This window comes from Hemicordylus capensis, chromosome 16, assembly GCF_027244095.1.
Source record: "Hemicordylus capensis ecotype Gifberg chromosome 16, rHemCap1.1.pri, whole genome shotgun sequence".
Classification (NCBI taxonomy): Eukaryota; Metazoa; Chordata; class Lepidosauria; order Squamata; family Cordylidae; genus Hemicordylus; species Hemicordylus capensis.
Genome location: NC_069672.1, coordinates 15,738,061 through 15,751,163, shown reverse-complemented (window position 1 = coordinate 15,751,163; position 13,103 = coordinate 15,738,061). Strand labels below are relative to the sequence as shown.

Here is a 13,103-nt window from a genome sequence, read left to right as displayed (position 1 = left end):
CCACTCCCATCACACACACACACACCCCTGCCGCCACAGCGGTCAAGGCTGGTGTCCGGTGTTCCCTGCAAGGGGGAATTCCCAGAAGCTGTCGACTACAGCTCCCAGAATCCCCAGCGGCAGCGGGCTTTGGCTGAGGATGCTGGGAGTTGTAGTCCAAAATCATCGGGGATGTTCTGGTGGTGTCCCAAGAGCTGCAGGAGGGCCAGAGCGGTGTGGCCCTGGTCGGGAGAGCTGGGGACCCGCCAGGCGGCCACACCTGGGACTGGAGCTGCTCCCGGCAGCCCTCCACGTTCCGGCACAGGCTGCTCTTCTTGGGCTTCTCCTCGTCGGGGCCCCGCCCGTCGCTGATGGAGACCTTGGACTTGTCCGTGGGGGAGGTGCTGGAGTGCCGGACGACGCTCTCGGGGACCCGGGGCTCGCTCTGGAAGGCCGACTCCTTCATGGTGGAGCTCATGCCGCTGCTGGGCGTCCTCTTAACCAGGGCCTGGGGGGACCCAGAAGCACAGTCACCGGGCGCTGCCTTCTCCTCAGCCAGGCTCACCGGCCCACCAAGCTCCGTACTGTCTGCTCTGACTGGCAGCAGCTCTCCCAAGTCCCAGGCGGGAGTCTCTCCCAGCCCTACTTGGGAGATGCTGCCAGAGATAGGACCTGTGCGGCTTGCAAAGCAGGGACCCCACCGAGCTCGACAGACGGTCCTGGAAGCATGTGGTTCTGCCGTATACCAAGTCAGACCCTCGGCCCCTCTAGCTCACTCCTCCCGTCGGCTCCGACTGGCAGCAGCTCTCCACGGTTCCCGGCAGGGGTCTGTCTTCCCCAGCCCTGCCCGGAGATGCATGCCAAGCAGAGGCTCCGCCTGCGAGCGACAGCCACCCATCCAAATGCAAACCAAGGCAAGCCCCGCTTAGCCAAGGGGAGCGGGCCCCTCTCCACCGAGCTTGCGGGAGGCCTCCTGGCTGAGGCCCTTTCCAGGAGCGCCTCACGGCGTGATGGACCCCGCTCCCCCTTCCTCGAGAGGCTCTCCTACCAGGCAACTCCCGTCCTCTTTGGCCCCGCAGTCGCAGAAGAAGGAGCCGTACTTGGCGTAGGAGATCTCGTGGTCCTTGTGGCAGACCTTGGCGCACACGGTGCAGACGCCCACCCCGTCGACCATCTTGCAGGTGTGGCAGTGGTACCTGCGGGGCCAGGAAGGGGACCCGTGGCGGCGTCTGGGCAGAACACCATGCGCGGCGGGCGGCCCCCTATCTGGGCACAGAACCGCCACGCCCACGGCGGAGAGGCCCCCCACCCACCCACCCAGCTGGAGCCCCCTCAGGGGCCGACTCACTCACCAGTGCTGGTTCATGAATTCTTTCTGGGTGATGGTGAACGTGCAAAGTTTATTGCAGAGGGAGTCTTCATCCTGCACACAGACACAGACACACGGCCTTTTAGTCAGAAGGCTGCACTGTTGGGCTGCCTCTTCACTACCCTGATGAGGCCAAGAGAGGCGTCCTGCCGTTTTCTACTCGTGGGTTAAAAGCGAGGTTGGAGGCCCCGGCAGTGACGACTTGTGTGGGGACTCTGCCCCAAGGCCCAGAGGGGCAGGGCACCCACCCGGGGGTGGCGAGAAGATCAATGGCCGGGGTGAGCCAGCCATGCGTGAACCATGCTGGGAGGCGGAGGAGGGAGGCGTCATGTAGCAGGCCGATGCTCTCAGGGATTCTGAGCCTCGGGTCCCCAGATCATGTTGGACTACAACTCCTATCACCCACACCGCCATGGCCTCTGTGGCTGGGGATGATGGGAGGTGTAGTCCAACATCATCTGGGGACCCTGGAATTATCAGAAGGCTTCCTACCGGTTCTTTAGAAGACAGGCTGGCTATCACCTCCATATCAGGGAGGAAAGACACGGAGACAGAAACCGGTCCACAGCCCAACCTCCGCCTGTCCCCGGTGGGATTGGAACCCGGGACTCGCGCTCTCAGCCCCCCCCGCGAGCCCCACGATGCCCACCGAGTCCTCCGCCTGCGAATCCTCCTCCTCCACGGCCAGCTCCTCCACCCAGTCCGAGTCCACCTCGATGGCCCGCTCCTCCCCGTCGACCGAGAGGTGGCTGGGGCCCTGGCCGCCCATCTGGCTCAGGGCGTTGGTGACGTCGGCCAGGTAGGAGACGATGTGGCAGGTGCAGTCCAGGACCGTCACGTGCTGCGAGGGACAGACGGGGAGACCCACTCAGCCTGCGGCCCCCCGACAAAGACGCCGCTCTTCCGCGGCCTCCCACGGGCTGCCAGGGGAAGAAGGCCCACGCCGGAAAGGGGGAATGCAGGTGCCTCCTCTTACCTTCCCGTGCAGGACGTTGGCGTTCATTTTCTCCACGACGTTCTTCTGAGACAAGTATTTCTTGCTAGGAGGAGACAAGAGGGAAGAATCTGACCTTGTCTGTCTAGAACCACACTTATCGGGGGGATATAAAATAGGATAAATAAATAAAATAAACGTAGACAGAAGCTCGGACACCTGAGAGGCACAGAGGAAGCCGCCACATACTGAACCAGACCTTTGGTCCATCTAGCTCAGTCTTGTCTATACAGACTGGCAGCGGCTTCTCCAAGGCTGCAGGCAGGAGTCTCTCTCGGCCCTCCCCACACCCAGTTTCGCCCAAGGAGCCCGGCAAAACGCCGACGACAGCCCCACTCCCCAGAGAGAGAGAAAGAGGCAGACATGCGCACGCTGCCCAGCTGCTGCCGCTCTTACCATCTCCCCAGCCAATCGACGGCCGCGCTGTGAAGCTGGAGATGCCCGGCCCCTTGGCCGGCACTGGCCAGGGTGGCCATGACGACCATGAGCTCAGGGAAGCCGGTGCCGTCGCCGTTCGCCAGCATCTCGGTGGCCATGGGGATGAGGGTGCTCAGCAGGACCGTGCAGGCTCCTTCGCCCACTTGACTACAAGGCACAGAGGGACACACACACACCCAAACACACACATGGGATTAGGTCAGGTCTGTTGGTTCCTTGGGACATCCCAATGCTCTGCCTCAAACGCCTTCAGCCACTGCAGCCAGGGAGGATGGGAAGCTGCCACCTACTGAGTCAGACCCTGAGTCCCTCTAGCTCAGTATCGCCTACACTGACTGGCAGCAGCTCCCCAGAGCTTCAGGCAGGATTTCCCCCCTCAGCCCCACCTGGAGATACTTCCGCCAGGGACTGAACCCAGGACCTTCTCCATGCAGCACAGATGCTCTCCCACTGAGCTACGGCCTGATCCCCGTTTGGGGAGTGGTCGTCCGGCAACATCTGTCGCCCGGCTGCAGCACCCCTCCCCTCCTCCCCGATGCCGCTTCATCCCTTAACCTCCCCCCCCCACGCAGCACATCCGCAGCAGCGGCCGGGTCTGTGGCCTACCTGTTCTCCCGGACGATGTAGGTGGTCAGGAGCTGGAGCAGCTGCCTGTTCTCCTGCACCACCTCCAGCTGGTCGGACTCCTTCGGGGGCGCGGTGGTCATCCTCGTCAGCCAGGCCTGGAGGCGCCCCGACTCCACGCAGGCCAGCTGGGCCAAGGAGCCGCACAGGCGCAGGAGGCTGGGGTTGGGGCTCTTCTCGGCTGCAGGGGCAGGAAGAGGGCAGGGCGGGACTCAGCAGCTGCCGCCGGCAGGGAGCGAGGAAGCTGCCTCCTACGGGGCGCCAGACCCTGGGTCCGTCTAGCTTAGCACAGACCACGCTGACTGGCGGCAGCAAGGAGGAGGGAGACATCCAGGCACGAGTCTTCCCCCTCAGCCCCCTCTGGAGATGCTGCCAGGGACGGAACCCAGGACCTTCTGCTCCATCACAGACCGACAGCCCCCGTCCCCCAAGCCTGAGGGGAATATCCCACAGCAGGCCGCCCTCACGGGTAGTCCCCTCCTGAGATGAAATACCAGGGCAAACCCTGCTTAGCAAATGGGGGAGATTTCATCCGCTCCGCCCCAGCGGCTGGAAGGACACGGCACCGCGACTCACTCAGCTGGAAGAGCTTGGTGAAGAATTTCAGGACTCTGTTGCAGAACTTGGCAGAGAGGCTCTCGTTGGCCGTGGCCATCATGATCTGGACGAGTTCTCCGCTGGAGGGGAGAGGGGAGGGGAGGAAGACAGAACAGAACACGCCTCAGAGGAAGTGGCCGGGAGCCAGAGAATCCCAGGCCCAGCCCGGACCCCGAGTTGGGCGAGCAGGAGAGGGTGCGAGGCGAGGCGAGGCTCACCTCTCGGAGAAAAACTCTTCCATGGCCTTCCGGGCCTGGCTGCTCTCCAGCTGTTTCTCCAGATGCTGAAGACACTCCTCCAAGATGGATTCATCCAGGCCGCTGAGGATAGACATTAAAAAAAATATAAAGTTGGCTTTTAAAGGAAAATGCACGTGCATTTCAGAGCCAACGAGGGGGAAACCCCTGGCCAAGAGAATCAAGAGATAATTTCGTCTTCTAGAGCAGGGGTTCCGAACCTTGGGTTCCCAGATATTGCTGGACAACAAGTCCCGGCTAGTGTGGCAAGGGGCCAACGGTTGGGAACTCCTGATCTGGAGGGAAGCGATCTTACTAAGAGGGGGACGCTGTCTCCTGACATATCCGGGGGCGAGGACAACTTTCCCTGAGGAAGCGGGGGCTCCCTCACAGGTGGGTGGGCAGCGGCCTCTCTCCCCTCTCTTTTGCCCCAGGGGGCCCACTCCGACCTTGCCACGCCCCGGCGCTTGGGGACCGGTACCTGTTGGGGTCAGAGTGATTGGCCAGGATGTTGTAGCAGCCCATGATCAGCTTCTCGTAGACCCGCGAGAGGAACTCGTCCGACTCGGCCGGGCCCAGGATCCGCTCCAGGGAGTTGCTGCTGATCTCCGCCACGCTCTCGGTGCTGGTCTCCAGGAGAAGGGGCAGCAGGGTCCGGATCACCTGGGGCGGGTTCAGCTCGTCCGACCAGCTGGAGGAGAGAAGAGGAGAGAGCTGCCAGGAGACCGTCCCGCAGCAGGCCCAGGAGACCGGAACCAAACCCCGCCCCGACTCACACAATGAGGTCCCCGGTGAGCCGGACCAAGGAGAGGAGGGTGTGCTTCAGGGAGGCGGCCAAGGGGAGGCTCTGGCTGCAGAGGGTGCCCAGGTGGGCCGCCTGCACCGCGCTGATGTAGCTCTCCGCCGGGATGGTATCGTTCGCAAAAGCGTTGCGCTGCAAGGGAGCAAAAGGGTGGTGGTGAGCGGGACACGGGGCGCCACTGTGCCCCAAGGAGTGACCCGGTGGCCGGCCCAGCTGCGGAAGGACCAGCCCAACGGAGGAGGGAGCCTGCGAGGCAGCCTGCCCCCGAGCAGACAGAGGGGAGCACTGCCACGGGGAGGCCGGCTTGCAGGCGGGGCAGGGGAAGCCAGACTCACCCAGGAGCCAATGTTCGGGAACTCATTGGTGTGGATGTTGTTCCAGGACTCACACAGCGACTGCACCGCCGGGGGCAAGTTCTGGACAAGGGCTGGCCCTGTGCCAAAGAGAAAGCAGGCATGGGTTGGAGGGGGGCCATGGCCAGCCGGGGCAAGCCCGGCCTCCACGGTCTGACTCTTGGTCCATCTATAGCAGCATCTCCTACTCTGGCAGAGAGAGAGCTCATTTCCTAGCCCAGCCAAGAACTGAAGATGCCCAGGATTGGATTTAGTTAGGAGCCAGTAAGAACACTGGAAGCTGCCATATACTGAGTCCACAGGTCCATCTGGTTCAGTATTGTCTACACTGACTGGCAGCAGCTCCTCCAAGGTTGCAGGCAGGAATCTCTCTCTCAGCCTTATCTTGGAGATGCTGCTGCCAGGGAGGGGACTTGGAACCTTCTGCTCTTCCCAGAGCAGCTCCATCCATTTCCTGAAGGGGAATCTCTTGCAGTGCTCACCCATCAAGTCTCCCATTCATATGCAACCAGGGCCGACCCCACTTAGCTAAGGGGACAAGTCATGCTTGCTGCCACCAGACCAGCTCTCCTCTCCTAGACCTGCAGATGCTCTGCCCACTAAGCTACGGCCCCATCCCCTAAGCCAAGTTATCTTACACTCACATTTATTTGTTTAGCACATTCCTATACCAACCCATACGCAAACCCCTGGAGCAGTTCACAATCTAAAAACACAACTAAAACATGAACACAATTCAATCAGACTAGAATACAGATTAAAAACTCCCCAAACCTAGAATAATACACACTATAAGCTAAACGCCCAACTAAACAGATGTGTCTTCAGGTCCTTCTTAAAAACCATCTAGGAGAAGGGGAGGCTCTAATTCCGTTAGGAAGCGTGTCACAAAGTCCTGGGGCAACCCTAGAAAAGGCCAAGATCCGAGTCGCCACCAACCGAGCCAGTGGCAACCCCAACCAGACCTCACCCATCCAAATGCAAACCAGGCCAGGCCCTGCTTAGCAAAGGGGGCCATTCATGCTCACTGCCGCAAGACCAGCAGTCCTCCCGGCAACACTGACCGGGAGTAACCTCCTCCAAGCCCCCCGCCTTGAAGAACCCCTCAGAAGGCCTGCCCGACACGCAGAGAGGAGAGCAGAGCCGAGTGGTAGAATCCAGCCCCAGAGGATGGAGCGATCTCAGGGGAAGGGTGGCTCACCGAGGGTGTTGGCCTTGCACCGGCTGGAGCCGATGGCCAGGACGGCGGCGTAGCCCTGCAGCTTCTCTTCGGTCGGCTTGTTCTCAGCCGAGCCCTCCTCGGAGAGGCTCTGCAGCAGGTAGGACCTGCGTGGGGATCAGAGGAGAAGCGCCCGTTCAAGGACGGGGCCTGGCAAGGAGACCCAGCGGGCGGAAGCCAGCCCTCCCGAGGGTTTCTCCTGCCGGCGTGGGGCACCCCACCTGGTGAAGGTAGCGTAGGTGTCGATCAGCTGCAAGGTGGCCGGCAGCAGGTTCTTGGTGATCTCGGAGGATTTGTGGGGGTCGGTCTCGGCGGCCAGCTTGGAGAAGTGCTCGTCCAGGGAGACCTGCACTTTGGAGATGACCGCGTCCAGGGTGTAGATGGCCTGCAGGCTGGGGATCTCGTGGAGGCGGAGGATGGTGGTGCAGTCGACCCCACAGAAAGACGAGATCTGCCAAGGGAGCGGCGGCGGCAGCAGCGACTGTTTACTGCATGCGTTAGGAAGCCACCCTTCCTCCTGCACGGGACACTCCCGTGGTAGCCTCAAAAACCAACCCTGCGAGGCAGGCCAGTTTGAGAGTGCCTTCCTGCCCACAAGGCTTTGCGACTGAGCCGGGATCTGCCCCTCACCCAATCCCTCAGCCATGTTTTCACTGAACTGGGCTTGATGGACTGGTAAGGCGGCTCTTCCCAATGACACGAGTGAAAAATGCCAAGGGCTCTTTTGAATCCCCCTCCTCTCCTCCCGTATGAACAGGGAGAGAGGCTTTGGCGAGAGTCCTCCCCTTTTTGCGCCTCGCTTGCACAAGGCGGCCTCTTGAGATTCACAATGCAGGAGAGGGGTTAACAGAGCCCTTTGCCCACAGAAGGGCTCGGGGAAAAATTGGCCATGTGCATGGCAGACCCTTGGGATCAGGGGTGATGTTAGGAGCCAGACGTGAAGCCCACGGGGCTGGATTTAGCTGGACCACTACACCACAAAACCCGAGTTCTCACCACTAACCCCGGTTCGATTCACACACCTACCTGTCGGGCAAAGTACTCCTCAGCGATTTCCACGTCATACTTCACTGAGCTGCACTTGGCAGATGTCAGCTCAACGAGAGAGGCAGCATGCTCAGCCTTCACGCCCTGTTTGATCAGGTGATCCTGAACGAAAAAGCCAGAGGGGGGAAAACCACAAGTCTTGGTTCGGACCCTTACCACGTCAAGGGTAAGAGAACGGCAAAGGTCTATGGAATTTAGTGCAAGAAAGGGCTGCTTAAAATATACACACATGCCATCACAAATAATTCCAATAGAGGATTCTTTTTTAAAGAAAAATTCAAAGAGGAAATGGGAAGAAATTATCATTCAAAAAATAGGAGTTTGGCTAACATCCAATAAACTTGGGGGAAACCTAGTCTTGGATTCAGGAAAATACAGTAAGAGATAGGATAGAAACATCTCAAAGCAATACAGAGGAACCAGTCTGAGGAGAAGCAGGATTTGGGGCATCCTGTATAGAAGATGTAGGACGGAAGGCTCAGGAACAGCACGAGGAGGAAGCCGGCCCTACAGAGAGCAGCCTCCGTCCGCATTCATCTGCCTCTGGTTCTTACGTGCCCACACACAGCAGTCTGGGCACGCCTTTGTGAGAGGCTCAGTGAAGAGAGTGTTGGCAGAGCATGAGAACAGGAAGGATGCGCGAGGGGATGCGCGAGGGGAAGGCAACAGGCGCTTGTCTGGACGTAAGAGAGAAACATCGCAGGCCCCTCCCTCTGCAAACCAGGCACAAACCAGCCACAGTCAGTCCCCCCAAGAAGAATCACAGCCTGGGAACGTCACGCCCTCCCCGCCACCAAGCACACGGGGCCCCGACCGTCTCGGGCCGAGCGCAGCGGGCACCTTGATCCAGGCGACGTAGGAGGTGATGCGCAGGCGGGAGGACCAGCGCAGGGTGTGGAGGATGTCGCACTCGCTCATCTCGGGGCTGTTCACGGCCAGCTGGTTCATGTAGCCCTTGGAGGGCGGCAGGACCCCCAGGATGCGCCAGACGATCAGGAAGTAGTACTGAAGCGCGCAAGCCTCCTGGGAAGACCGAGAGAGGGGGAAGAGAGAGAGAAGGTGGTGGGCATTTGTGGATCCGAATCCCATCGCCATTCTGACTGGCAAAGTCCTTTCGAGGGGGCTAGTGGTTCTGTGGCAGCAGGAGAGGCTGCACCCGTGTCCTGTGAATTACTACAGAATGTAAGAACCTGCTTTACCCGGTATTAGACGATCTGTCCATTTAGCTCAGTATTGCCTGCACTGATTGGCAGCAGCTCGCCCGGGTCTTTCCCAGGCCGGCCGCTCAAGATACACTTAAGCAGGAGATGCAGCCAGGAACTGAACCCGAGAATTTCTGCTGCTGAGTTATGGGCCTGTCCCGATTGCAGGGCTTCTTCAAGAGGAGTCCCCTGCTGCTGCTGGACTACAACTGTCATCAACCCCAGCCCAAATGGCCCAAAGCAGTAAGTGACCCGACAACAACCGTATGAGGTAGGCCAGCATCGTTTACTTAGAACAGGATTCCCCAAACTTGGGCCCCCAGATGGCATTGGACCAGTGCTCCCTCTCACAGGGATTCCGAGACGATGCTGACTACAACGCCCAGAATCCACCGTTGCCATGGTTTTTGCTTCGGGATTGTGGGAGTTGTAGTCCACAACATCCGGGAATCCCTGTGAGAGGGAGCACTGCATTGGACTACAACTCCCACCACTCACTCCCAACATCTGAGGACCCAAGCTAGAAAACCCCTGCCCTAGGGAATGGTGAACCCCCAGGGAACTCAGCGGTCACCTCTGCACCTGGACAGAGGTACTTGTAAACCTCCTGAGAACAGGCACAAGTTTATTCCAGGCAAGCTTGCAGGCTTTGGGGCAGTCCCAGGACGCTCTTACCAGGGCGGTGACATTTTTATTCTCCTTCCTGCGGAGGGTATCAAACTGAGAGCCAGCCACCAGCAGGGAAGTGAGGGCCGAGTAAAGGTCGTCGTACTTCATCGCCTTGGAGAACAGGACCTCGCACACCTGCCAGGAAAGCAGAGACGTTTTTAAGAACGACGGAGATGCTACCTCCCAAAGCAAGGTCCCAGCAAAGCAAGAGCCCGGAGAGGTACCGTGCTGTCAAGGCGGTTCAGGTCGTCTTCCGAGGCTTCTGGCGAGAGGATGCAGTAGAACCGGGGCTGGAGAATCACGTCTGGGGGGGGAAGGGAGGGCAAGAGAGAGAGAGCTGGTTGAGCGAAGCACCAGGACAAGGCGGCGAGAACAGAAGGCGCCTCTGCCACCTCCGCGCCTGTGCATGTTTTTCTTGGCAGAACACCAAGGAAGTTGGAGAGGGACACTGTCTAACGGCAAAAGGCTGCATTGCTTCCCGGCCTCAGATGTCACCGTTAAATAAACTGCTCTGCGCAGGAATGAGGAGGATTGTACCCCCCGCCTTCTGAACAGTTCAGATATATTTTCCTGCTAACTGGGCCAAGGGGCACCTCTGGAAGTGGCGGTTCTCTTCGGTTTAGCAGGAGGAGAGCAACTGGCCCTAGCCAGCCCCAGCACAGCATCCCTCCGGTGGCTGTTGCTGGGGTCGACCTTGAGTTTCGGTTTAGACTGCGAGCCCCTTTGGGACAGAGAACCACCCAGTTCCACTTACGTAAACTGCTTTGAGAACCGCTGAAAAGCGGTATATAAATATTTGTCGTAGCAGCAACAAACAACCCCGCAGTGACCTTGTAAGGCACGACAGCATTCATGACTTAGAAGATTCCTCTCTTGCTTTTCTCGCAGAGTCTGCATTCATCCCCACTTGGGAAGACCCAGGAATCAGCGGGACTAATGCCTTGACCGAGTGAATTCCTAGCCCTCAACACAGACCAGGACAGCTCTCTCCAATACAGCCATTCAGAAAGCAACACCCCATGTGCGTCATTCAAAAAGGCCCCCAACACACACACACGAACGAGAGAGAGAGAGAGAGAGAAGTTCCTACCCGAGGAGCAGCGCTTGGTCCAGTTCTCTTCCACCTCCTTGAAGCCATGGTAGAGAGGGGAAGCAGTGTGCCGGCCCCCATCCTGGGAGCTGCCCGCCCACACGACGGGTGGGGTCAGGAGGTTGTACTGCACCTGAGGGGCAAGAGCTGGCTGTGAGTGCAGGCCGGCAGGCCCCAGGAGGGGCAGGCTTCACAGGAAGATAGGAAGCTGCCATATACTGAGTCAGACCCTTGGTCCATCTAGCTCAGGATGGTCTTCCCAGTCTGGCAGCGGCTTCTCCCAGGTTGCAGGCAGGAGTCTCTCTCGGCCCGCTCTTGGGAGATGCTGCCAGGGATCGGACCTGGCTCCCTCTAGCTCAGGACCGCCTCCTCTGACTGGCAGCGGCCTCCGCCCCGAATGACACACCCCACAAGCGGGTTACCTGTTCAAAGAGATAGACCGGGACTTTCGAATACTGGTGGAGCAGATAGTCCAAGACCAAGAGGAGGCGGGCCGGCAGGAGAGGGACGCACTGCAGCTGGGAGTCCAGGTTGGCCGCCAGCTCCAGGAGGGTCTGGACGCAGAGGGTCAGCACCGAGCGCCGGCCCTTCTCGGAAAGGTTGTGGAAGAGCAACAGCAGCAGCTGCAGGTGCTCCACGTTCAGGTCTTCGGTGTCGCTGGGGAGCGTCCCCTGCATGGCGCTCTGCTTCAGGGTGCCCACAAACCTGCCGGGGGAAGCGGGGTTAAGCCACCGCAGCCAAGCCTTCGAGGGAGCTGCCGCGAAATCCTCCCCCTCCCCTCCGCTTGGGCCGAGCAAGAAGCTGCAAGCAGAGGCCTTTGGGGGCCCAGCAGAGCAGTCTTAGCAGCGAGCGGCTGGGCCCTGCCTCCAGCGGTGTCTCCGGAGGAGGGGGAGGCAGACTCCCCCCTGAAATCCTCCTGGAGAAGGCCATAAGCAATGGCGAGTTACAGCTTGCTAGCTCCTTGACCATCTTCGGCTTAGAGCGGGCCTGCTCCACTTGGGCCCCCCTCTGGCTGTTTTGGACAAAGTAAAGTGCAGGGTGCCGTCGAGTCGATTTCAACTCCTGGCGCCCCCAGAGCCCTGTGGTTTTCTTTCACTTAATAAATTATTATGAAGTAATAAGATGACTTCAAAAAGGGGGCCACTCAGGGGCCAGCCATCCCACCCTGCCCAAAACTGCACGGTTACATTATCACAGCCATTTATTTGTGGGGTCACACAAAAACTTAGGTTCCTCTCACCTCTCCCAAACCTTGAGGCACTCCGGCACGTCGGGGTCTCCCTGGGCGTTGGCTTTGTGCTGCCAGATGAGGAGAAGCCGGGAGAGGACAGACAGGCTCTGGGGGTGGATGTAGAGGGGCCAGGGGCCTTCTGAGAAGGGGGCCACTCCCAGCTGCTGCAGGAGAGTGTTCTGGAAAAGGAGGAAACGGGCAGGCATTGGGGGATGTTCGGTCCTGAATCATCAACCCAGTTGCTTCCAAGCGAGTGCATCCTTCACAGTGCAGTCCTGGCCTTGGTCCTCCCTGGAACACCATATTGGCCTTCTCGTGGAACCCTCCTATCCAGCCGAGGAACAGTCTCTACCATTAGGAACGTCTCCGCCAGACCCACCTGGAGATGCTGCCAGGGACGGAACCAGGGGCCCTTCTCTGCATGCAAGCTGGCAAATGCTCCACCCCTGAGGCCAGGCCCCATCCCTTGAGGGGAACATCTGGCAACGCACACACGTAGTCTCCCACCCAAATGCAAACCAAGGCAGACCCTGCTTAGCAAAGAGGGGACTATTCACGCTCACTACCATCACCACGGCAGCTCTCCTCCCCAATCAGAATCTCCCCTCCTCCAAGACGGTGCTGCCTATTTTCTGGGCCACGCCATCGTTCAGCACGAGCCAGGAGGTCCGGCCACCAGCCGACTCACCTGTAAGGTCGGGGACTGGAGGTCGGAGGTCACCAGAGAGTGGTTGAAGTGGTAGAGGGCGGCAGCGAACTCCTCCTCCTCGGAAGTACCTGCAAGGCAGCAGAGATGAAGCAGGCGGCCCTTTGGGAAGCGCCCGGATGCCACCACCGCTAAATAGGGGCCTCTGAGCTACAGCCCTGCCTTCCTCCAGCTTTCGACCCTGCCCTGCCCCGATCCCGTCACTGGAATGTGGGGCGGGGAAGAGGCCTGGCCCCCTGACCTTTGAGGCCATCCTTGTCCACTTCCTTGATGATACTGGCCAGCGTGGCCATGTGCTGCTCTGCCAGGGAGACACTCAGGTAGTTGCGGATGAAGTTGTTCCTGGAGTCCAGCATGGAGGAAGTCATGAAGTTGAGGATGTTGGACGCCAGGCTGAGGAACTGGAGGCAAAGAGGGGGCGGAGCAGGAGGGGCCGCCATTAGCAAAAGCCCCCCCACACACACACACACACGATGGAAACCTGTTAAGCCCTTGGGCAATGGGGTTTGCCTGAAGCCACCCCACAGAAACTGGCATTCGCTGCTGC

General features: G+C 59.6%; 1 protein-coding gene across 11 annotated transcripts in view; it reads right to left on the bottom strand.

Annotated features, from left to right (window-relative positions):
• Positions 1–13,103, bottom strand: part of UBR4 (ubiquitin protein ligase E3 component n-recognin 4) — a 76,185-nt gene that overhangs the window by 50,618 nt on the left and 12,464 nt on the right. For all 11 annotated transcript variants that reach the window (XM_053280997.1, XM_053281001.1, XM_053281003.1 and 8 more), the window contains exons 16-38: positions 12,798–12,957; positions 12,539–12,627; positions 11,860–12,029; positions 11,042–11,324; positions 10,620–10,752; positions 9,754–9,833; positions 9,536–9,664; positions 8,499–8,681; positions 7,638–7,760; positions 6,833–7,062; positions 6,594–6,718; positions 5,375–5,472; positions 5,014–5,171; positions 4,719–4,928; positions 4,220–4,321; positions 3,981–4,081; positions 3,387–3,585; positions 2,739–2,927; positions 2,325–2,388; positions 1,998–2,189; positions 1,332–1,402; positions 1,028–1,175; positions 260–487 (exon numbers count right to left, since the gene is read on the bottom strand). In XM_053280997.1, coding sequence (XP_053136972.1) covers positions 260–487; positions 1,028–1,175; positions 1,332–1,402; positions 1,998–2,189; positions 2,325–2,388; positions 2,739–2,927; positions 3,387–3,585; positions 3,981–4,081; positions 4,220–4,321; positions 4,719–4,928; positions 5,014–5,171; positions 5,375–5,472; positions 6,594–6,718; positions 6,833–7,062; positions 7,638–7,760; positions 8,499–8,681; positions 9,536–9,664; positions 9,754–9,833; positions 10,620–10,752; positions 11,042–11,324; positions 11,860–12,029; positions 12,539–12,627; positions 12,798–12,957 — 3,465 coding nt within the window. The remainder of the gene's footprint in view (positions 1–259; positions 488–1,027; positions 1,176–1,331; positions 1,403–1,997; positions 2,190–2,324; positions 2,389–2,738; positions 2,928–3,386; positions 3,586–3,980; positions 4,082–4,219; positions 4,322–4,718; positions 4,929–5,013; positions 5,172–5,374; positions 5,473–6,593; positions 6,719–6,832; positions 7,063–7,637; positions 7,761–8,498; positions 8,682–9,535; positions 9,665–9,753; positions 9,834–10,619; positions 10,753–11,041; positions 11,325–11,859; positions 12,030–12,538; positions 12,628–12,797; positions 12,958–13,103) is intronic.